The 26,444-nt window shown below is 32.9% G+C and overlaps 1 protein-coding gene and 1 pseudogene across 1 annotated transcript; one reads left to right on the forward strand and one right to left on the reverse strand.

The window, feature by feature from the left end:
• Positions 1-1,704: 1,704 nt before the first annotated feature.
• LOC116133467 lies at positions 1,705-3,656 on the reverse strand (annotated as a pseudogene).
• Positions 3,657-10,614: 6,958 nt separating this feature from the next.
• Positions 10,615-26,410, forward strand: LOC116133468. The gene is made up of 15 exons (XM_031419172.1): positions 10,615-13,377; positions 13,482-13,982; positions 14,237-14,755; positions 15,100-15,858; positions 16,994-17,635; positions 17,752-18,249; positions 18,416-18,928; positions 19,494-20,090; positions 20,318-21,741; positions 21,857-22,512; positions 23,089-23,161; positions 23,436-23,623; positions 24,487-24,574; positions 24,686-24,759; positions 25,708-26,410. Exons 1-9 carry the CDS (start codon positions 10,615-10,617, stop codon positions 20,342-20,344), a joined length of 6,819 nt encoding a protein of 2,272 aa, XP_031275032.1. The 3' UTR covers positions 20,345-21,741; positions 21,857-22,512; positions 23,089-23,161; positions 23,436-23,623; positions 24,487-24,574; positions 24,686-24,759; positions 25,708-26,410.
• The last annotated feature ends 34 nt before the right edge of the window (positions 26,411-26,444 follow it).

Here is a 26,444-nt window from a genome sequence, read left to right on the forward strand (position 1 = left end):
GAGTATCAGAGCCTGACAGAAGGATGTACTTCAAGATTCAAATAGTCCACCTGCTTCCTGCTGAAAAATAAAAAATATACAAAAAGTACTCTTAAAAAAATAAGAAATAAAAGAGAAAAAACTAATTTCTAAATGATATGAAAACAATCAAACTCCCAGCTGCAAAGTATTTCTGACGGTCAAATACAGGAGGCTAAGACATCTTACTTCAACTTAAATTACTTTAAATTACAACTTCATACATTACACTGCAAGGAAGATGAGTGAAAATAAACTCTTCAAGAAAGGTAAAATTTAACCCTTAGGACATAGATATCTCAAGTTCAAGAATCCAAAAATTATCAATTAAATTAAAGAGGTTGGCAGCTTCATTCTCCTTTCCCCCTGTTGAAAACACACTGATTATGAGTTCTGCAAAGGTGGTGAGTTTGTGGAAGCCCCACACACCCAGTGAGTTGTATATGATGCTGGGATCATCAACAGAAAGTGATGTTAGATTCGTGGGAATATCTTGTTCTCGAAAGAATGTGCAAGCCCCACCTATTGCAAGTATCTTCTCTATTATCCCAATTTTATACAATTTTCCACCAAGAGGATTTTAGAAATGAAGGAAGTTGGCCTCTTAGAATGAATATTAGAGAAGGACTACCATCAATCTTAAGTGTTCAATGCATGCATTGTTGCGCTTCAATCATCTGGAAAAGAAACAAGAATCCTTATTTATGAAAAGCAACTGTCTAGCAAATACAACCGACTAGATTTTGAGAAAAACTTCAATAGTTGCTCAATGTCTAAAGTATCTAGGCCATTGTTAGATATGAAGACAGTTAAAATTTCATTAGTGGGTTGTTTCTTTTTGGGTTATCTTGTGTTGCTGTTGTTATCTGTTTGCTGAATATCAATATAGACATCTATCCTTTTCTTGTTTCTTGGCTGTTGGTTGCTACTATTTCATTTGTTTGGTTGAGTATTAGGAGGGTTTCTATTAGTATACCTCTCAAATCACACCTTCCTTCTAGCCTCCACATCAGTAACATGAAATATTAGACACTCATTTCAACACAATTTCACAAACATTCCCATAACTCTAAGCAGCCAAATTCTCAATATTTAACCACCAACACCACTCAGAAAAATACATAAAGCAGTAGCAAAAACCTTTAATAAATTTCAACTGTAGAATCCAACATTAAGGTTAAACTACAATGCAACAATTATGTCGACTTCTCTTACCACAAATAACTCCAGAAATTATCATTCAAGATCAAGCATAGTCTTCTAATTAAGGCTCCCCCAGGCAGAATGTATCATTGCCTTCCACATCATAATCTTCTAATTAAAAGAAAGTAGATATCTGCTGAATGTCTAAAGAGTCTAACTTAATAAAATAGAAATACATTTTTCTGCAGTATGGTGAGCTCTATTATGAAAACAGAGGCCAATAACGGAATTACTTTAAAATTGCAATATGCAAAGCCATATGATTTCAGCTCAAGGGGAGTTTAGATTGGTCTTACTCCTATGGATTGTAGATGAGCTTGTGAACTATATTAGCACGACCATCGTCGTCTTTTATCCCTTTTGCTTATGATGGAAAGAAAACCATCTAGAAATGAAACAAACTCTTGCATGAATGTCATTCGGAAGATAATGCTATGCAACTCTTTTGGTGGCCGCTTACGAGAAAAGCTTTCCTTGCTTGTTTTAGTGATTAAGTTTTGGCAAATCCTGCTGACTCGATCAATAAAATTTCAATACAACCAAAAAAAGTATAGCTTTAAAGCACCAAACTTCCTCAAATTAAAAAGCAAGAAAAAGACAATTTCATTGTACCACCTCCCATTTCCAACAAAAGCCAAGGAAATATCTCATACTAAAATCTTTCTAGATAATAATTTAATCATTTTGCTAAGATACTTTTACAGTACATAATAAACGGACATTTGGTGGAAGAACAATGGAGATTTTTTTATTCAAAGAAAGTTTATTTATAAAGTTGCATCGAAGTTTATTTTGTTGGATAAGTAGAAAATAAATATAAAACCCCAAGTGGGAAGATCAACTTTCCATTAACAACAAGGTGAACTAAACAAGCTCTCATGAAAGATACCTTTCTAATTAAATATAGAATATCCTCAACTGATAACTTTTCCCTTTTTGAGCCAATATTCTCTGCTTTTTTTGCCCGTAGAAAAAGTGGCATACATAGCTATCACACCTGCCATGCCATCTTATTAGAGAAATTAAAAAGATACGTACTAATCAGAAAGAACGCATACCAAATCTATGACATATTCCAAAAATATGTCCTCTACAAGTGCCAAAGTTTCTGGAAGCGGCTGAGTGAAATAAAACAAGAAATTCATACATATATCAAACTAGACATAAAATTTAAAAGAGGAAAATGCATATCATTATACATTCCAATAACAAAATAACAACAGTTCCATGTGAATCATGTAAAAGTAAAATGTGACCACATGGAGACTAAGGGCTCTAGATGTTAATGAAGCATGGATTATTATGATGGCATATAATTATCATTCAAGTGATATATACATCAATTCATTAAAAAACTGATATCTGTTCAGAGAGAGAATATAAACCATCAGATAATATATGTGTATGCATGCAGGTATGTATTTGCAGGACATGTTCAGGAGGCATGAAAAATATTATTTCGTTTCTGGATTATGCAGACTGCAAAAAGTTTCAGCTATGAGCCACTTAAAACAGGTAATAAACACTACAAACAATTTTAACATTATTTTGAAGCAAACTTCAAAAAGTATGTAATGACTCTTGCCAACTATTTTCTAGGTTTATCTTACCAAATTCACAAAATACCCCAAAACCAACTGGCTAAGTCAACAAAATGAACAAGAAGTAACCCAAATGAACAACAAGTAACCATAGCAATCAAAGCAAGTTGTAATTTTATGGAATGAAAAAGAAAAATAATTCAGAGAGAGAGAGAGAGAGAGAGAGAGAGAAATGTCCCCGGTTTACTAAAGCCAGTCTAATGCTTTTGGAAACAACAAATTAGCTGAATCTAAACATCAGAGTAATTTCATATGAAAATTAGGGCATGCAAGGAGATGAGCTAATTCAGGTCTGATAAAGGCTGATAATAGAGCTTACAGTTAAAGTTATGGTTTGGAGATATCCACATGAATCAAAAATAAAATGAGGAGATAATAGATTCATTAATTATCATATACAATTCCATGCATAACAGCAAAATCATTGTATTTGAGATTGCTCAACAACACAATTTAGTGTCCCAATCCTGTTGATAGGGGAAAATAAAGCTGAAAGACAGTTACCATTTGCCAAAACCGTACATCATGTGTTGCACTGCAGTACCAAAGTACATGAATAAAAATATGAAAAAGGCAATAGAACTCCCAACAAAGAGGTTTCCACTAATATAAGAAATTTAAAACAAAACCCCAAGGCATTTACTCACAATCTTTTTGAAAGACTCCTCGCTTGTGCTTAAAGGAAGTTGTTTTATTAGGCTGCGAGGATCCTGCCTTTTGTTTTCAGGATTGTCCGGCGGAAAAGTTACTCATTGAGCGTATGGGTTAAAAATTGTGGGAATGCTACACAGTGAATGTGTGTGTTTCTCATTGGGGAATTTTGTCAAACGCATGATAGCCATTTACAAGCAAATTAACAAACCCAAGAAATCATGAACCCATATAACTAAACAACACAACAAAATACAATACATCAACATACAGACAAGAATTTTAATTAAATCAAGCACCCAAGCATTGTACGCAACATATCAAAGCTATACCAGTGATATTAAAGTAAATATAAGTAAATTGAGATGATTAAAACACACCTTCCGCGAAGAGGTAACTGTCAGCTTGTTCGGAGCTGGAGGTGGAGAAAAGCGCATTCTAGAGGGCAAACTGAAGAGGGTTATTGTATTGAGGTATATAAGGAAATTATGTATAAAAAAGATTACAAAATATCAAAATTTGGCTAATTGATTTCAAAAATTTCTTTTGATTTTATGTGCAGAATGAATGAAACCTTATTTATGTGCTTTGACTTAAAAAATAGTCTATTGATGAATCTCAAATACAGGAAACTCGGTATATTTTTGTATGAACTTATTCATTTAGTTTTTCTGATGTTTGTTTTAAGATTTAGAGACTTGTTGACTTATTTGTTTTGTTTTTGCTGGTAATTGTCCTCTTTTGCAGGAGATTCAACTCGAAATTTTTTTACTTATAAAAACATATGAGATGACTTTTCTCATTAGTTTATCAATGTCAATTTTTGCCCACAGCTAGCGAACTCTCTTTATCTGATAGCTCGTTAAAAGTATTGGCAATTTTATTATTGTAACTTGAAGTTCTATTCAATTCATTCTCAAGTTCTATAGCTTAAACTCATATTATTTTGCTGGGGGAATACAGTTTTTATACCATTAGAAACACTATTTAGATCGGCTAATGTCAGGAAGGACTATTTTAATTTACTATGTTTAAGAGCCTGATATAGTAGCCTTGGAGCAGTCTTGTATTGAAACCATGAAATTTTTTAAAGAAAACAGTAAGAAAAAGGTAGGATGAATTCATTATTGAAAAGCTCAAAGTTTGAATTTAAGATGCAGAGGAATTATTCCTGCTTTGGTCTCCTCTCTCCTTTTTCCCATTTCCTATATAAGCTTTCTGGGTGGTGTTGCGTTGATTTTCTTCTGACTTTTAATGGGCTCTTAGATTAAAGATATGCAGTTAGTGAATGAGTCAGTGAAGGGCATGGAAATAGAGTACATTGACATATTGCTATTGCCAATGCTTAGTACTGATCTTGAAGTTAATGGAACTTACCTCCCGTTGTTGAAGCTTTCGTCAAAAGATTCTTTAAGCTGATCGTTCTCTTTGCTTCTCCGGAGGTTTGCCCACATTATTATTTTTCAGGTAACTAATAATGGGCATCTCGTTATTGTAATTGTAATTGAATTTTTCAGGTAAGACTCCCTAGTTTGGAGAGATTGCTAATCAGTCATTCTGATGAGTTGATGCATAGAACGGCCTGAATCTTGTTTCTTCTATTTTATGAATTCAATATGCAGAATATGCAGACTTGTAAGGAAGATTGAGGGCATTCTTCATATGCAAGCTGGAATCTGTTTATATTGTTTGAGATCTATATACTGCGGTTCTAATTTCCTGAAGATGAAGAGGGACTTTGTTTCTGCTATCTTCACTGATGTTGTCTTGAAATTTGGCTGAATAATAAAGCGCCCCCTCGTTGCACATTCATCCTGTTGCTTAACTACTTGCATTCTGATTTCTCAGGCAGTTAAATAATTTTGCAATACTCTGTTTATAAATTTCTGTTTTATAGCTCAACCAGCATTTTGAGTTTCTGGTCTGTTATCATGTTTTTGAAACAATATTTTGTTGTTGAAGATGTTAAACATGCATGTATACTTCAACTTTGTTTGGTAACATGGAATAAAGCATTCAAACATTATACATAGAATTAGCAATGGCTCAAAGGCAGGTTTGAATATGGATCTTTCTTGGAAGAATTATATTTGCAGTAAGTTTTTGAATGGGAGGATTACCTTCTCTTGTAAACCAATAGGCTTAAACATGCCTAATCGGTGTGAGATTCTAACACAACCCATCACGATCAAGCCTATATGTTGGGTCATGTTTGTTCGTGGAGTTAGTTGTTGACTCTAACTCCTCACCCCCTGGTCAAATACTCAACTCAACTGAATCTGACTCTGATACCATGATAGAATTTGAGATGGGTATAACTCCTCACCCAATAAGTCTTTATTGGGTGAGGAGTCATGTCTACCTCAAATTCTATCAATATTAGCTCTTTACCTTTCATTTGGGAGAGATTTTTTGCAATGGTGGAGCCAGAATTTTAATAAAGTTGAATGATGGAGGGGTCTTAGTTTCCACTTCGTTTGTCACACACATTAATTAATTAAATTGTCACCGAGCTTAACGTTAAAGGATTATATCTCTAAATTGGGTGTTATAACTAATTTAAAATAAAATTTAAAAGAATAAATAGTTATTGTTGTTTAAAATTAGAATTAGTTTATTACTTTAGATCATTTCTGAAGTAGGCTGAAACATATTTAGAGTAACATTTGTCGTAGGACTTACTTTACTCCTGAATATATAATTAACAAATGCATTTGTAATACGTGTTTTAGTCATATGCAGTCTATGAGATTCAGTTGCCATTTACTCCGAATTACTGCCATAAATCATAGCAATTTCACCGGGTATATGTAAATTGTCTCATGTCAATTTTGGCGACCTCGATAGTATCACTGGATATGTCACTGCCAGTGTTGGCAGTTGTGATTGTGTAATTTTTCAATTCTTTTAAAAAATTATTTAATAATTGATTTAATTAATTAATTCTTAATACAAAATTATTTTGTAATATGAAATATTATACATGGATATAGAGTCATTCTTCTTCTAAAATCTAAACAATTAAATTTAAAAATAATTTAATTTTCAAATTCTTTTATAAAATTTATAACCAACTTGAAATTTAATTAGTACCTTTTTTAACTGAGAAATTAAATGCTTGTGTTTAATCTGTTATGACTTCACATGAGAAGAACAAGGTCATACTTTATTTTGAGTTAAATAGGGACAATTTTTTCAAGTAATAATCTACCAATCTCGTCAGATTAATCAAGCTTCTAGGACAAATGTTCACTTGTTTCCTTTAAAGCAATCTTCCTCTTGAATTTGTTCCTCTTTGATAAAAGGTTTGGCGTGGGAATAAATTATTGAATAGGATGCAAAGCGATTTGGTAAAAAGTTATTTAAAATGGTGAGGGGAATAGAATTTGGTTCTTTAAATTTCATGGGTGGAGCTAAATCTTCTAACAAAAGCAGCAGATAGTATTCGTTTCTAGTGAATAAGATAAAATGCCAACTTTATTAAAGAGAATTCTTTGTAAAAGTTTATTCAGTTGCTTTCTTTTTTAGTAAGATTTTATTTATTTTCTTATTTACTTTGCTTTATGTTAAAAGTAATAATAGGAATTATCTCCTCAACAATAATAGAAATTATTGAATTTTTTATTCTATAAAATACTTTAATAATAGAAATGCATGGATGATTTTTTCCTATTTATTTTACTTTATATGTTAACATCTTTAGGGAAACTATATTAAATAGCCTAATTTTAGGGTTGAAATTGAAAAATAATACAGATTGAAAAGTGTCTCAGAAAATAACCTTCACCCCAATTTTGACACGTTTTAAGACCAAATTACCCTTCATATAGTAGCAAATGTGACCGATAGCTAGTAACAACAGTACAATTATTAATTAAGCTTCATTTTCCTATTATCATTGATTTTCCCTTATGTTAACAAGTCTTAAAATCTTCATCTTTGTAATGCCACTTTCATGAGTTTCATCTTCTACTATAAATTAACATTATAAGGAGTGATTCTATTTACAATGTGGAGGACCCTTGATTGCACCTTCATCCAGTTGCTTTACTGTCCGGATTTGTTTTATGCATTCTAATTTCTCAAGTACGTTGTCAAACAATTTTGCAATATGTTGTTTATGAATAATATCTGTTCTAATGCATTATTTCCACTATCAGCATCGAGTTTCTGGTCTATTTTCATGTTATAAAATATTAATTCTTGTTGAAGATATTAAACAAGAGCAAGTATATGAACAAAATAGAGAGTAATACGAGAACAGAATAAACATTAAACAAACAAACATAAACAATAAATAGAGAAAGTAATATACGCGATTTACCCTGATTCACCCAATTTAGGTCAGAGTTAATATTATTTCAATACTGTCTCACCTCTCTCGTTTTACAATAAAGTTTGTTATCACTCATAACAAGAGAAAAATATGTTTATATTCTAGGTTTAAAGGATTAAACCTAGTTCTATAAGAATTCATATTCCTAAGCCCAAACCTAATAATGATCAGTAACTTAAAGAAATCATTTAGAGGCTTTTCATGGAAAAGGCCCAAACCAGGCAGCGGAACCCCTGAATGTATCTGCGTAACCCATTAATGTTAAAGTAGTCGACAACTCTAACAGTATCTGTTTGGTAAAATGAAATAAAGTATTTAACCTTCCTACGTTTGATGAGCGATGGCTCGAAGGCGGGTTTGAATCTAAATTTTCGAAGCAAGATTTTTCTTAGAAGAATTACTTATTGCAGTAATTTTTATGAGTTCAGTAAAGATTTATATGGTAATTTTGTTATTGAAGCAAAATTACTGCATTCATTGAAGAAGAACAAGTGTGATAGAATAAGCAGGAATTTACTTGACATTCATTGCTCAATTAGAAGGAATATACTTACATTCATTGCTCAATAAAGTTGAATGATGGAGGGGCCTCAGTTTCCACTTTCCTCGTTTGTTACACCGCATTGATTAATTGAATTGCCAACGAGCTTAATGTTAAAGCTTTATTTCTCCAAATTGGGTAATATAAATAATTTGTTTCAATTAGAGTTAAATAAAGTTTATCACTTAAGATCATTTCTAAAATAGGCCTTGAAACATATTTAGAGTAATACTTGTCGTGGGACCTGATTCACTCCTAGATATATAATTAACAAGTGCATTTGTAATACATGTTTTAGTCATAGGTAGTGTATGACATTCAGCTGCCATTTATGGTTAATTGCTACCGTAAATCATAGCAATATCACCGAGTACATGTAGATTGTCTCACGTCGATTTTGGCAATCTCGATAGTATACCATTATTATAATGATTTTATGATATAATATTCTTTTAAAAAATGCATTAGATATATTAATAAACATATAGAAGAAAAATATCAGTTATTATCATTAATATGAGAATTAATGTTATACATAAAAACTTATATTGAATCCTAACTTTGTATACTATCTCATGTGACAATTGCTTTGTCAAACTATTTCAATTATTTGATTTACAAATTTTGTTTTAAATGCTTATTAGATATAAACTTACATTCATACCCTTACCTATGTTAAAGTCAACAGTTTTTCACCGTTATTGTTTCTTTCTGGAAGAAACTGAAATTTATGCCCTTTAACATTAGTTTCTATAAAAAGTGTACTCCAAATACAATTTTTAGTGAGGCTTCATATTGTTCAATCACAGCTGTTCATCTTAATAAGTTGGGTCCAGTGAATTTTTGAAGACATTTCAAAGTAAACCGTAAGTGTAAATGGTCACTATATTCTTTTTTCTTGTGAATGGGATATTTATTAAATCTTGTAGGTGGGACAATGTGTTTTCCAACCTTTTTCTTTTTATTTGTCTTTTACAATCAACTTTGTTAAAGAGAAATTATATTTGACCCCACTGTTGTCTCACTATATTATTTTATCATTTCAAAGTATACCGTATACAGTGTAAATTTATATCTAGGTAATCATCCTAAACTATACACTGAACTTTCTTTTATTGCAATTTACAAACTTTGATTTTCAAGACAAGTATAATAAAAAAATATTAATAATTTTTCTAAACAAAAAATTTATGACTTGCACAAGTCAGATTTGTTTTATTATTGCTATTCCTTATCTTGATTTGTTATTTTATTATAGAAGTTTATTTATTTTTCTTATGCACTATACCTTATGCTTGAAGGTTTATCTTTTTCGTATAATTTTGTCTGTATAATGCAAGAGGAATCCTACAATTATTAGTAGTTTTGGAATGAAAATGTTAAGGAGGAGGTGCAGAAAGAGAATGAAAATGTTTTGGAATTTCTGAAGCCCAGAATTATGAATTTGCTGAAAAAGAATTGTATTTTAATTATGGATGAGAATTGTATTAAGTCATTTCATGAGGACTAATTTTTATGTTCTTTCAAAGTGAATTGTCGGCATTGCCACCTTCTTTTGACTATGTTTTTTTTTTATTTTTTTTTTTTAAAATAAAAAAGTTTTGAGTGTTGAATATTATTCTTCCAATGTCTGTTGGTCCTTAATCACCCAGAAGAAAAGCAAACAAGCACTCTGGTCCTTGAACACAGCTCTTACACGGATATAGCGATTGAGGTGCCATTTCTTTAAACTTCCAAAACCAATTCCGTTGAGTACTCTTAACTATTATTATTTTTCTGTCATTTTATTAGCCTTGCTTTGTATCCAGTATCCATTACTATCTTCAAACCAAAAAAAAAAAGAAAAGATTTTTTGTTCATCGAGCTTTTTCTTATAAAAACATTAGTTTCGGCTTTTCTGATCTTACCGTTTCTCATATTCTAGTAGTTCTCTTGTCTGTGTTTCTTTTTTTGATTTTTCTTGCTTATTATTCCTATCGTTTTCTTTTTCAGCTTGTTCCTGCCGTTATATTATTAGCTTTGTTTTACATCCAGTATCAAACATTCAACTTCTCTTAATCCTTTTTTGATCTTATTCCCCATATTTCTGGTATCTGCCTTTTTTTTTAAACATTAGTTTTAGAATTTTTTTGATCTCATAGACATTTCTAGTATATCTCTTTTTTCAGTATTTCTTTTTTCTTGCCCTCCTAAGTAGCGTTTGTCACTTGTCAGTGGCTTTCCTTGTTTAAACCAAAAAAAAGAAAAGAAAAAAAAAAAAGGTAATGGCTGAAATAGTTACTGTTGTTGGTTCCAAAGTTGCTGAACAAGTTACAGAGACTGTGTATGATTTCATTTGTCGGAAGATTTCCTATGTGTTCAAGTACCAGAAGTATATAGAGAAGGCAAACGAACAAGTTGAGGAGGTTAGAAGTCGAAAACAAGATGTGGAAACAGATGTTGACGTTGCTGAAAGACAAGGGGAAGAGATTTACAATGAAGTTAAAGACTGGCTGAGGGGCGTGGAAGGTTTCATGGAACGTGAAGTAAAGCTCGTTGATGATGAAGATAAAGCAAAGAGGCGCTGTTTCAAAGGGCTGTGTCCTGATTTGATGAAACGATACAGGCTCAGCAAGGATGCAGAGCAGGTGTTAGAGGATGGAGCCAAGCTCTTGGAAAAAGGAAAATTCAGAGGAGTTTCCCACCCCGTTATTCTACAGAGGACGGAATCCATATTTGTCGGTGAGGAGTATGAGCACTTTCACTCCAGAGAGTCCAATTTCAACGATATCATGGAGGCATTGAAGGATTCTACTGTTAACATGATTGGAGTATACGGGATGGGTGGTGTGGGCAAAACCACACTGGTCAGAAAAGTTGCTTGGAAAGCAAAGGAAGATAATTTATTTGATGAGGTGGTCTTTGCTGAGGTAAAACAGAATCCGGATCTTAAACAAATTCAAGCCGACATTGCTGGTCAATTGGGCATGGTATTTAGAGACCAGGAGAGTCTATCTGGAAGAGCTGATCAATTACGTTATAGGTTGAAGAATGCCAGAATCATTGTAATTGTAGATAATATCTGGAAGAAGCTTGACTTGAAGGTTGTTGGGATTCCTTTTAGCTATGATGATAAAGGTAGCATCCAACAAGACAAGAAAGAAAGCAACGATGAGCAAGTGCGATGCACAATATTATTAACAGCGAGAACACAAGTTGTATTAAAACAAATGAATACTCAGAAGTATTTATCTGTTGAGCCTTTAGCTGAAGATGATGCAAGAAATTGGTTTGGGAACATTGTTGGTGATTTAACAGATATAGCAGCTAAAATAATTGAAAAATGTGCAGGTTTACCACTTGCACTTACAATAATTGCAAATGCTTTGAATGGTAAGAGTGATTCTGTCTGGAGGGATGCGTTACGTCAGTTAGAAAATTCTAATCCAAGATGTGTTCCAGAAATGGATAACACTTTATACTCAACTATTGAATTGAGTTACGAATTGTTGAACAGTGAAGAAGCAAAATCACTGCTTCTACTTTGTGCTCTTTCTTATGCGGGTTGTGATATAGATTTCATTTGCCTTCTGGTAGGTGGTATGGGGTTGGGCTTGTTTCAAGATGTTTATACGATTAACGATAGAATGAATAGAATCAAGTCGCTGATTGATTATCTCGAAGCTTCGTGTTTGTTGTTGAAAGGTAATAATAATGAGACGGTCAAAGTGCATGACATCACTCATGTTGTTATTACATCAATTGCCAAAGAGAAACGTATGTTTAATTTTCATGATGCCGATGGCTCTAAAGAAGTGTTGGTGAAGGAAATGTACAAAGATTCGATTGCAATTTCTTTGTGCTATGGAGACATTGATGGGCTTCCTGAAAGGGTAAAGTTTCCGAACCTCCAGTTATTTGTTTTGTTTCTTGAAAAAGATCCTTTTTCACAAATCCCAAACCACTTTTTTCAAGGGATGATGGAACTCAAATTTCTAGATTTGAAGAAAGTTCATTTATTACCACTACCCTCGTCCTTTCTTTGCCTAACAAACCTTCAATCATTGGCTCTGAGGAATTGCACTTTAGGAGATATAACAATGATAGGAGAGCTAAGAAATTTAGAGATTCTTGGTTTTGAAGATTGTGGTTTTGAACAGTTGCCTGAAAGTTTTAAACAATTGTCGCAACTAAAGCTATTACTATTGATCAATTGTCCAAAGCTTAAAGTAATCACACCAAATGTCATAGCCAGCTTGTCTCGATTAGAACAGCTATTTATATGTAATAGCTTTGATCGCTGGGAAGTTGAAGGACAGAATAACGCTAGTCTTGCTGAGTTGAAGAGATTGTCTCAACTGAACTCTTTACGCATACATATCCCGAATCTGCAGATTATACAGCAGGACTTTATCCCTGAGAATTTAGATAAGTATGAAGTACATATTGGAGATGGATGGGAGTGGTCTGGTGACTATGAAACCTCGAGAACATTGAGACTCAAGTGCAATGGAAGTCTTCATTTGAGGTATGGGGTTGAAATTTTGGTGGAGAAAGCTAAATATCTCTATCTAGATCAGCTAAATGGTGTTAAGGATATACTTTGGGAACTTGACAGAGAAGGTTTCCCACAATTAAAGCATCTCTCTGTACAAAATAGTTCTGAAATTTTGTATATTGTCAACTCAATGGGATGCACTCCTTCTAATGATTGCTTTCCAATCCTAGAATCATTGTTTCTTGTTAATCTAAGTAATATGGAGAAGATATGTTGCAGCCTAGTCAATGCGAAGTCTTTCAGCCAATTAAGAGTCATAAAAGTAGAAAAGTGTGACAGGTTGAGGTATCTCTTCTCATCCTCTATGGCTGGAAACATCTCTCAGATAAAAGAAATCAAAGTAACTGATTGCAAGAAGCTAAAGGCGATTTTTGGTGAAGAAAGTGCAAACCATGTTGATGAAAACGAAAGGAATCGTAAGGTTGAGTTTAAACAATTGCATTCCCTAGTACTACAATGCTTGCCACAATTCATAATTTTTGGCTTGAAGGTGTGTTTTCCATTTTCTTTTCCCGTTTATTTTATTTTACTGGAAAATTAGGTGTTCTTTAATTAGTTTCTATGTTATTTATGGAATGAGATTTGTTTCTGCAGGTTGTGTTTCCAAGATTGGAGAACTTGAACATGTCCTCGATTAATATTGAGAACATATGGTTTGGTCAACCTCAACCAATGTCTTCCTATATGCAATGCTTAAAAAGCTTAACTTTGGAGGATTGTAATGGTTTGAAGTCTATCTTTTCATCCTCCATGGTCAAAAGTCTCATGCAACTCAAAAACCTTGTGATATGCAACTGTAAGTCAATGGAAGCAGTAATATTTGACTCAGAAGGGTTAGAAGGAGAAGATAAGATAATTGATATGAGTTTTCAAAAACTATTCTACCTAAAGCTGGCGGCTCTTCCAAAACTCACAAGATTTGGCACTGGAAATTCAATTGAATTCCCCGCCTTGAATGAACTTCACATTGAGAGTTGCTCTAATTTGGAGATATTCTTTCAAAATTCTTTTGGTGTAGACACGCTAAGAAAGGAACCTGATGAAGTGGGCTTGGAAAAATATATTACTAATATAAATCCCCTCTTCAACGAAAAGGTGAAATTATTTCTTATAATTGAAATTTTCTATTGTCTATTGGCCTCAAAATTTAGAATTTTAAAATATTTTTATCTGCTATTAATTAGTAGAAATTCACTTATAACGCATTTCTTTTGTTTTCATTTTTACTTTTAAGAAAAAGTCCAAATCTGTTTGATATGTTTTTATTGTCTAATGGTCTCAAATTATTATTTTATTATCATTATCATTATCATTACCAAAACATTAACATGAGGAGATGTTTTTTGTAGGTTGCTTTTCCAAGCTTGGAGAAGATGATACTCTTACACTTGGATAACTTGCAGTTGATATGGCACAACCAACTCCATAAAGATTCCTTTTCCAAGCTAAAAGAAGTGAGAGTCGAATACTGTGAAAAGTTGTTGACTATTGTTCCTTCTAATTCTACTCAAGGACTTCTTACCTTTCACAATCTAGAAACATTAACCGTTGACAGTTGTTGGAATATGAAAAGTCTCTTTCCAGTTTCCATAGCTACTGGTCTTTTGCAACTTAAAGAGCTTACGATTATCTCTTGCGGGTTTGAGGAAATTGTTGCCAAGGAGGAAGTAAATGAGACCCCTAGTTTTTTGTTTCCTCAATTAACCTTCCTCAGACTTGATAATTTATCGAAACTTGAACATTTCTACATGGGGTTGCATTCAATAGAGTGGCCAATGCTAAAACAGTTGTTGGTGTATAATTGTGGAAAGATAAAAGTATGTGCTTCAGATGGAGAGAGTCAACCTGCCCTGTTTTCCTTTGAAAAGGTATGACTTCTCCTGTTGCCACCAACATAATCATTAAGGTTATTTGTGACGTTTCTTTTTTTTTGTTATCACTTCCTTTTGCTCTTCAAACCAATCGAGTGGATTTATTGAACGTACTGTTCATGTTTTAAAGTAAGATATAAATTTTGTTAATTAATATAATTCTTGTATTTTTAAAGTAGTTTATAATCAGGTTGTCAGAATTATGTTTATTTAGAACATATAAATAGTATAATTAATTGGAAAAGTCAAATGGTTAAAAAGTGGCACCCTCTATATACTAAATTTGACTCTCAAGAAACTTGTTGATGAATGGATATTCTTGTTTGCTCATTGATTTTCAGGTCATACCCAATTTGGAATGTTTGGGTTTAAATGCCGATAACATTACACCCAAATGCTTGGATCGTATTCCGGCTAGGAGCTTTAGGAACCTTAAATTTCTTGGACTGGTTAAGTGTGGCAACGAATTAATGGCATTTTGGTTTGGTGTTCTTAAAAAATTGTACCATCTGAATTCACTCTATCTATATGATTGTACTTTCCAAGAACTATTCCCATATGAAGGATGTCTATGGAAAAAAGATTCCCAAGTGGACACATTTCTTCAAAATCTTCAAACTCTGGAAATATGGAGATGTCATCGTTTGACATATTTAATGTCGTCCTCCACGATTTTCTTCAAAAACATTAAGAATTTGGAAGTCCATTGTTGTAATGGATTGGCAAATATATTAGCATGCTCAGCAGCGAGAGCTCTTGTCCGTCTCACAACAATCAGAATAACAGAATGCAAGTTTGTGACAGAGGTAATAGTGACTGAGGTAGAGACAACGGAAGAAGAGATTGTTTTCAGCCAATTGAAAATTCTGGAGCTTCATTGTTTAACAAGCCTCACAAGCTTCAGCTCAGCCAATTGTGCTTTCAAATTCCCATGCTTAGAACAAGTAATTGTTAGTCAATGCCCCAATTTGAAGATCTTTTCCCGAGAAGGCTTAAGCACACCAAAATTAAAGAGAGTACAACTAACACAGATGATTGATGAAGAATATTTGTGGAAAGATGACCTTAATTCCACTATCCATCAGATGTTTACGAATATGGTACTTACTGATTCACATATTCTTTTTATTTTCTTTTGCAACATTACAATATATTATTACTATTCTTTATATATTTGAAGAATCTGTGAGAAAATTGTTGTAATGCCAAACGCGTGACCACAAGAATCATACATAAGGATACAAATTCTCAAAACTACTCTTCTTGCAAGAATCCAGTATCCTTCCACAACTATTTCAATTAAAAAACGTTTAGTTCCAGGATTCCACATATCTTAATTGTTTATGAAACATGCCTCATCAATCTACACATGACATAAGCAAACCATTTGCTAAGCAAATTTTGAAAGCAACATAGTTGTGCTATGTTTTTCACTACGTTGGTTTTAGAAACTATTTTGGGAAACAGAATTGAATGATTTTTTGTTTTGTTAATCAAAGCAATCTCTTGAGAATAATTTTTTTTTTTTTTTTTCTGTTTTACCTTCTGTTTTTTTTTTCTGTTTTACCTTCTGTTTTTTGCCTAGGTTGAGATCTAGTGTTATTTAATGCGGTCCAAGGGTTGTTTACCTTGGTTAAAAGTTCATTTAAACTTCTCATAAGTAAACAATGTAATTAAGTTTCTCAATTTTGATGTAGACTATATATAGAACAAACCAAATCAGAAAAATAAATTTAAGACCAAAATCATGCATCTTTCAGGTTTTGCAATATTACAAAATAATTTTGATTTATCATTTTCTACTTCTTCTTCTTTTGGTATTTCATTGTTATCACATATAAAACTATTGGCTATTTTCATGTCTTCTTTGTCTTGTAAGTACTAGTACATGATTTTCAAATCGTTCCATGGTATTTCATGTCTACGTGTATATTTTTTTCTTTTTGTGACCTTAAAATGTGTCTTAAAATACATATAAAACCACTCACATTAAAGGTTTTATATGAATAGTTTGCGGAAGATAATTTTGTTATGGGAATTTAAAACTTTTTAATTAGGAGTTATTACATCCTTGTCAACCTTTGATGTTAAATTTCGTTTATGATAATATAAATTCTCATGCTTAAGCATAAAATAGTTTCTTTTATTATTATTTTTTCAATGATTTGCCCCCTTAAAAATCAAAATCCTCATTGTGCAATGTTTTAAATAACTCAAATATTTTGGATTTTGCAGGTTGGTTTTCGTGAATTCGGACATTTGAAGCTTGGTGAATTTCCCACTTTAAAAGAAAATATATGGAATGGCAAAGTTCCAATTGATTTATTCTACGATTTGAAGTCGCTAGTGCTAGATGGGCTTTCTGGTGTTGCAACTATAATTCCATCCAATGTGTTAAGCTACTTCAAAAATGTGGAAACAATAGAGGTAAAAGGCTGTGATTCCCTGAAAAAGGTGTTTGATATGGAAGAGCAACTTGATTATGTTGATGGACATGCAACGAAGAGAAGTCATCATGAAATTTTGGGCTTCAAAAATCTGAAATCATTGAAAGTTGATCACTGCAACAACTTGAGATACATATTTACTGCATCTTTTGTCTCGAGCCTTGTGCAACTCGAACAGATAGAAATAAAAAGTTGTGCTTTGGTTGAAGAAATCATTACAAAAAGAGGGGAAAAGAATGCGGTCATTGATAAAATTGAAATCCCTCTGTTGAAGTCCATTAATCTTGAGTCTTTACCAAGCTTGACAAGCTTCTATTCAGGAAGTAGTATTTTGGAATGTCCTCCCTTGGAAACTATCATCATAAAAGACTGTCAGAATATACATTTGAAGGACTTCAGCCTCCACTTTCCATCCCTTTTCAGTGAAAATGTAAGTTTGTTTGAGTTTTATCTCCAAGATTAGGTTTAATAAAGAAATTTACATAGTGTAAAACAATTGAATTATCATAGATAATGTTATTCACAAAGCAATCATAATATCTGCAGGTTGTGTTTCCTACCATGGACGACTTAACTTTATCCTCAACCATCACTGAGTCGATATGGCAGAGCCAACTGCCAGCAACATCTTCTTGCTTTGAGAAGTTAACAATCTTGGTCATCGATGGCTTTGATCATTTAAAATATTTTTTCTCTTCTTCAATGGTCAAAAGCCTTTTCGAATTGAAGGAGCTTGAGATATCCAATTGTAAGTTGATAGAAGGAATTATAGTTGAAGATGAGGAGAGGACGAATACAGTTCTGTTTCCTAAATTATACCAGCTGAAGCTTAGAGATCTTCAAAAACTCACAACGTTCTGCCACTCCACGGGAAATTTTGTTGAATTGTCCTCCTTATTCAGATTGTGGATTGAAAATTGTCCTGGTATGAAATCATTTGTCTCCAATTCTATATGGAGTGACATGACATCAACCAGAAAACTTGAAGAAAGGAACTCAAATGAGAACCTCCACGCTCACATGCAATCTCTTTTTGATAAAAAGGTGATTTTTCTCTTTTTTCTTTCACATTTATTCTCTTCTTTGTTCACACTGTCTGGAGATTCAACTTAACCTATTTTCTCATTTTTGTTCATCACATCTCAAGTCTATGTTTATAAGTAATTAATAATCGGTATCTCGTAATTGTAATTGTAATTGAATTCTTCAGGTAAGACTCCCTTGTTTGGAGAGATTGAAAATCCGTTCTGCTGATGAGTTGGTAAAAATATGGGACGATCAGGTCTCTTTGGATTCCTTCTGCAGTTTAAATCGTGTGTTTGTACGGTTTTGTAAAAAACTTGTAAATGTTTTTCCACCTAACATGCTTGGGAGACACCAAGAACTAGAGTGGCTGGAAGTACAAAATTGTGATTCAGTTGAAGAGATATTTGAAGTGCTAGAGAAAAGATCTGGCATAATGGAGGAAATTGTTGCTAATGAAGAAGCAGGTCATAGATTTGTGTTCTCCAAATTAACAAGCTTGTATCTACAGATGCTTCCAAGTCTCAAAAGTCTTTACCCAAAAAAACATATTTCAGAATGGCCGGTTTTAGACGAGTTGAAGGTATGTGGATGTAACAATGTGGAGACTTTAGCTTCAGAATTTCTGAGCATCAAAGGGACTCATGGACAGAGTCAAAATGAGACCCCAAATCAAAGACCACTGTTCTTGGTTTACAAGGTATGTAGAAGGCATTGTAACTAAGTATTCATTAAAAAACAAAATAATTCAGCTCAAACGTCCACTCAGGTATATGCAACTAAGAATTTTGATTTTCCATCCTACTTATATAATATAGCAACCTGTGGTTTTTACCGTATAAAAATTTTAGTCCTTTTTTTTTTTTTTTTTTTTAACTCCAAATTGATTTAGAAAAGGATGCTTATCTATGAACTAGAATAAGTGCATCAAATTAAAGTGACTTGAGTTTATCCTAGTAGATCAAATCATTTAGTGGATTTTTGGTTGCACAACACCTTCGTATAATCAATTTACTCCAAATTGATATAGAAAAAGGATTCGTTTTTCTATTTTACATTTTTCTATAAAACAAATAAGAAATGAAAAATGAAAAAAATCCCCAAGTATCTAATAAATATATAGTATTATTCGCCTTTAAAAGGATTTTTTTTTTATCGGATAAAAATAAGTCCCCAAGTATTTCTAATGACACTATTTAGTGCTGCCCACCTATACTAATCATCTCTTCTTTTTTGTTTCACACTACTTTCTTGTGATTTTGTAGGATGCATTCCCTAGATTGGAAGAGCTTGAGTTATGTGAAATGCCCAGATTGTTGCATCTATGGGGAGGAAATCCTCAACCTAACAACGCTTTTCAAAATCTGAAGACTCTAAAACTATCAGAATGTGGCAGTTTAGATAATTCATGGTCATCTTCAGTGTCTTTCCAAAATTTGTTGAGTTTGCAAGTATCAAAGTGTGATGGATTGAGATATTTGCTAAGCCTTTCAAAAGCTAAAACTCTGAAGTGGCTTACAAATATGAATATATCTGAATGCAAAATGATGGATCAAATTATATCCAGTTTGGAAGGTGAAATGGTGGAGGATTCAATTGCTTTCAACTATTTGAATAATTTGGAAATTCATTGTTTACCAAGCCTTACAAGCTTTTGTGGTGGAGATATTAGTCTTGATTTTCCATCATTGAGAAAAGTAATTGTCAAACAATGCTTGAAGATGGAGACTTTTTCTCTTGGAGTTTTAAGCACGCCAATGCTACAAGCGTTACAATTGATAGAAGGAGAGGATGAAGTTGAAGAATGTGGGGAAGGCAACCCTGAACTTAATTCTGCCATACAGCAACTGTTCAATAAAAGGGTATGCATTTATTGACAAAAATATCATATCCATTTCCTCTGCACTTTCTAATTTGCTGATCGTCATGTACTAATATATTTACTCATTAACTAGATGAATTAAAGATATTGTTATAAACTGAAAATTTTATCTTCTTTGGTATATTATTGCGATTGATGTATTAATCAATTGCTTTAACCTCTTTCTTTTATTTTGTGAAATTCAATATGCTTTGTTTATGATTACAGAATGTGCAGAGTTCTAAGGAAGATTAAGGCCATTCTTCATGTGGAAGCTGGAATTTGTTTATATTGCTTCAGATAGACTATAGCTCCATTTTCCTGAAGAGGAAGATGTTTTTTCATTCTGCTATCCTCATTGATGTTGTCTTGAAATTTGGTTGAATAGAGTAGTGCTCTCTTAGCACATTCATCCTGTTGCTTTACTGCTTGGATTTGTTTTATTCATTCGGAATTCTGCAGTTGTCCAACAATTTTTCAATACGCTGTTTGTGAATTTCTGTTTTAATGCATTATTGGCTCTATCAACATTGAGTTTCTGGTCTATTTCCATGATTTTGTGATAAATTACTATATTTTCTCTGTTTCTTTTAAATTGACTAATGTCAAATAGAAAACTTTTCTGCTTCATCATTTTCTGATCTTCCAAAACCTTAAACTGAAAAAATTGAGCTCAAATTCTGCAACTCACCACTGGAAATCACAAGTGTCGTTCGCTGTAGGTACTCATGAACTTGAAGATCTGACAGGTTTATTTTTCTTATCCTTTACCTTTCATTTCTATTAAGAAAGATGATTCTGCCGAATGCAAGAAGAATTTAAATCCTGAGTATGTTTGCTGGTAAAGAATTTTAAATTGCTTGTAAGTTGGTTGCTTGCTTTGATCTCAAAATTTATGTTTAGTCATGTATCTATCAAACTTGTTCTTTTTGAAGTTGTTCTTTTTTGTTCACTGGTGTAACTCCAATGCTTAAAGAAGTCATCAGAGGAGCGTTTTTCCATTGTAAAAAAGGACATCCTTTTTTGTACCATTTCCGAACAAGTTGACAAATTTCCTGGATACATAAAAAGAGATCCTTTCTTTTCATCACTTTTGACATGTTTAAAAAGAATAGTGAGGACTATAACATTTATTATAGCTTTTTAATAAGTTAAACTCTTTGGAGACTGTGCAGATATCTACTTATTAAAACTTCCAGTATGTTTTTCGTGGTTATTTTACAGATAGCTCTTCTTCTAATTAGAAATAGGGCCTGATATGGACGTGCAAGGCAATGATACACTCTGCCTGGGGTCCTTAATTAAAAGATTTAGATCAAAACTGGTAAATGCCACAAACACTATGCTTAATCTTGAACAATAAATTTCTTGGGTTATTTTGCAGAGTTTGGCTTCAAAAGTTATTTATGGTAAGACAAGTGAGCATAATGGTTGCATTGTAGTTGAAGATCCCCACATTTGCATTTTAGTGAAGGTTTCTGCTACTGCTTTTGTGAAATTTGTTGAGAGGTGTTTGTGACCAATTGTTGAAATTTTGGCAGCTGGAGAGTTATGTTAGGGTTCTGTTGAAAGCTTTACAAAACTTAAGATTTTCAAGCCTATTGCCTGTAGGCATGGTTTGTGGAGACTAGAAGGAAGCTGTGATTTCAGAGGTATATTTTTTTCTTTGAAGGTCTTGTTTCTGCAACAAATTTTCATTTTCTATGTTAAAATTTGTAACTGTTTTCATTTCTAACACTGGCATAAATTCTTCATCCGTTGAACTAGACATGGAGCTCCATTTTGATTTGGAAGCCAATGATAGATACACTCCCTTATTAAAGAACTGTCTTATGAAGCCACAAGAAGGATCCATTGCTTCACCTCCTTAAAGAGCTATATATGACAGAGCTTCCAGATCCTAACGTAAAGCCATAACATCCTAATATGAGATGAGGAGTTGAAGCACAACAATGCACGCATTCAGCTCTTAAAATTCGATGGTTGTTTCCTTCTCAAGTAATCATTGTAAGAGGCCAATTTCCTTCTTCTCCAAAATTATGTGGGCTTGGTGGGTCATCAGTGGCCTGGCTTGATGGGGTGTTAGTGGGTTCGTCTTAGGTGGGCTTGCAGGATGGGTTGTTGCATTTAGACAAGCCACACAGCCTGTAAAGCTATAGGACTAAAAACATACTGAGTTCACCAATGCACTGTATTTTATTTCAATCAAAACAGAGGCTGATGAATGACAGAACTCACCACATGCACATAAAAAATGTAACTTTTCATTCATTCTGCTATTAACATAATGTATGAAGTAGTAATTTATATACATAATTTCCTTATAAACCTCAATTCAATAACCCTCTTTCAGTTTCCCCTCTGAAATGAGCCATTCTCCACTTCCAGCTCCGAGCAAGCTGACGATTTCATCTTCACCGAAGGTGTGTTTTAATCATCTCAATTTACTTCTATCAACTTCAATATCACATGTATTGCTTTCATTTGTTGTTGTTTAATGCTTAGGTTCAAGATTTCTTGGGTCTGTTAATTTGCTTGTGAATGGCTATCATATGTTTGACAAAATTCCCCAGTGAGAAGCACACCCATACACTCTGTAACATTCCCACAATTTTTAACCCATACAATCAATGACAGCATTCTATTTCTATCTACATGTAAATTGAATTTAAAAAAATTTCTAATCTATTTCGTATTAAATCAATTCAATTGTTTGGTTAATGTTTACCCGTAAATATTAATTAAAAGTTTGGCCATGGTTTTGGTTGTGTAATAGCAGCTATCACAGGTGAGGAATACGGCTTTTATCTTATTTTTCAATTATAGTGTAAGACATGAGCGCCTACTTTTACTTTATTTTTCAATTCCAGAGAGGGCTAGCTGCCTAACCATTCTAGTGCTGCTCCAAATCAGGAAATATGAGCTAAAGTATTTTTTTTTTTTTCTTTTTTTGCCTTAAGTTTCTTCAGATTTCCTCATTTTCCTTCTGTTCATTTCAGGATGGCTTCAACAAGCTTCATGGTTTGGAGAGTTCACTTGCTTCATTCCTATCAAACCATTGCAAGAACTGAAGTAATGATTAATTATTTTCCTCTCATCTTCAGTTGCTAATGACTTCATCAATATCATTAACTGTCTTCCAGGGTAGTGGAATGTATTTTCCAGAAGTTTTCAGTTTGAAATTGTTTGTGAATTGACTGGAATGGAAAAACAAATGCTGAATCAAGAAACTTTTATTCCCCTTTTCATTTTTGTTATTTTCTAATCATTACTATTGTTATGCATTTGTGAAATAAATTTGCAAATGAGAAGAACCTGTAATTATCTTTTCCCTTTAATGATGCAGAGTAGTTTTGATATTGCTAAGGATGATGAGGGTACAACTAGTCCTAGTTGGAAGGTTACTGGTCAATTAGATATTGAGCAACAGTTTCTTACAAAGACTTACCAGGGGCCTTGGACCAAGAAACTGGAAGGAGTGACAGTGAGAATTTGGGGAAAACTATCTCTTGACCACGTCATGCCATTTCTGAGGTACAAAATTTTTGAGTGGTTTACTAATTAATGCTTTTTCTCTTAAGAAAGTTACATGTGAAGGGGACAGGTAATCTTGATTGTAACTGTAGTTATATTTTCTTCTCTTTCTTTTATACCAATAGGTTGTATATATGAATTTATGATTTAGTTATTTTTTCCTTCTTTGTTCAGTTATAAAAAATTATCTATTATACTGTTCAATATATACTATATAGTTTTTTCTCAAGTTACCTGAAAATTAAATTTTGACATATTTATTTCTGCTTGCTTTTTCCAAAGTTGATCTAAATTCTTAGATATATTGTTTAGCTTATAATTATTCTGGAAATATTGAGTAAAACCACCTAAAAATTCTCACATGCTACTTGTTCAAATAATGCAATCTTTAGATTATTATTCAAAAGGAATTAGTCTGTTTGCTCATCTTTATTGTGAATGGGCTCTGTAAATTTGCTCATGTAGATGCATATATAGTTGTATGGACACACATTAAACTTTTTGACCTATATGCCGCCTTCAATTTTTGATCGTATGGAAAGCATCATGTAAACTTGGGACAGAATTATTATTCGGTTGCTTTGAACCTATGTTGCACGAAATGCCAGCTTAAAATTCTAGGACACAAATATTGACATCAGAATAAGATTTGGTTTTTGGTGGTGACACATGATACACCATATCAAAATGTTTTCTTTGTATCAAAAGCCGGCCCTTTGTACAATGCTATATATATGTGTGTGTGTGTGTGTGTGTGTGTGCGTGTGTGTGTGTTTCTTTTTTTTCCTCCTTTCCATGCGCTTTAGTGAAAAGCTTTAATTATGTACACTAAATAAGTTTGGTCTCTTGAAATTATATTGAAGGGATTCTCTACAGCCAAAAAAATAATCCAAGTGGAACTACAGTGGCCCATTGTTGTATTGCCAAAGGAGAGAGGCAAATCATTTTCAGGTATTTCTGTTGTAATTTATTTGTTTTATAAGTTCTTACTATCTAAATTAGAGGCATTATTACTTGCTTTATAATTAATCTTCTATCACTGTGTTGTATTTGTTTAAGCAGCAGAGGATACATCTGGAGCAGTGGTCCAACACAAGGGACACGTTAATGTTACTTAAGCAGAACTGAGCCCCTAGGTATATTTGCATTAGCAGGCTATAATCTAAGTTCGGGATGACTTACCCTTTAGTTGATATTGAAGTATCCATTAGTGTCGTGTTGCTTCCTAAAGAGATTCAAAGTCTTAACATATATGATCATCAGTTATGTACATGTTATTTTAATGGTCATTAATCTAATGAGGATAATAATAATAATAATAAAAAGAGCAATGAATGGTTAATTTTACCCTATCACCTATAAAATCACAAGGCGGTCAGAAATGATGGTTAATTTTACTGATTGGAGATTATGGGGTTCGCAAGAGTATTCTGCTCTTGAGTTTTCCTTCTAATGCTTATGAGGAGTTGACAATTTTTTTATTTTTTTTCTTGTTTTTTGGCAAGAGCATGTTGTTGTGTTTCACTTTTGGCAAAAATATTTTTATTTTGTGATATCATCTATTAAGATCATAGTGTAATATATATTTTAGCAAACTATAAATGTAAGTTCCTTGAGTATTATTGATTATATGTTTAGGATGAAAGATAATAGTCTATTATGAAGAATATAGAGGAGGAAGAATGAATTCTATTAGATCTTAGAAATGAATATAGAGGTTGAATTAGTCTAGTACCTCACTTCATTCTAATGGGCTGTTCAGATATTTACAAAATAAATTAAGTTTTAAATTGTTAATAACTTGGGCTGAGCCAACTCAACAATCTAAACTATGTATGCAATTTGAATTGTCAGTTTTGATATATCAAAATGTTGTTAAACACTCCTTGTACTAAACATTTATTTTGTATATTAGCTATTATAATATCTTATGGATTTTGCATATTGCAGTTTTAAAGTTACTTTGTTATTGCCTCTATTATCATAATAAAGCTTGCCATACTGTAGAAAAATGTATTTCCATTTTATTAAGTTAAATTCTTTGGACACTGAGCAGATATCTGCTTTTTGTTAAAAAATTCCAGTTGGTGTTATGTGTTTGCCGGATGGTTAGCTTCTCTTCTAATCAGCAATGGAGCAAGATTTGGATGTGGAAGGGAATGATACTTTCTGCCTGGGGAAGCGTTAATTAGAAGATTTAGACCAACGCTGGTAAATGCCACAAAGACTATGCTTGGATCTGGAATGATGAAATTCTGGAGTTACGTGTCAGAATTGGATTTCAAAAGTTATGTGTGGTTGAAGATTTTAGCTGGACTCCTACAGTTGCAAAAGGTTTCTGCACAGCTTCATGAAAATTTTCAAGTGGTGTTGGTGCTGAAGCCTTTTTCAAAGCCTATGATTTGCAAGCCTGCAGGAATTGTTTGTAGTTTTTTGCTAATATTTCATGTTACTGATGTTGAGGCTAGAAGGAAGTTTCGATATATTTTATTCTTTGAAAGTCTTGTTTCTGCAGCTAATTTTCACTTTCTCTGTTAAAATTTAACTGCTTTCACTTCTAGCAATGGCATAAATTCATTATCCATTGAGCAGTTATCAATGTTTTCTAAAAGTCCAGTCGGTTGTGTTTGGTGGACAGGTGCTCTTCTAACAATGGCATAAATTCATTATCCATGGAGCTCCATTTTGATTCCAAAGGCAATGATACACTCCCTTAAAGATTGAATTGTCTTGAGAAGCCACAACAGGATATATATATTGTGTGTTTTCCAGATGGTTTTCTTTCCATCCTGAGCAAAGTTGAAATTAGCAAATGTAAAGT

This window comes from Pistacia vera, unplaced genomic scaffold (genome assembly GCF_008641045.1).
Source record: "Pistacia vera cultivar Batoury unplaced genomic scaffold, PisVer_v2 Contig27, whole genome shotgun sequence".
NCBI classification, from domain to species: Eukaryota; Viridiplantae; Streptophyta; class Magnoliopsida; order Sapindales; family Anacardiaceae; genus Pistacia; species Pistacia vera.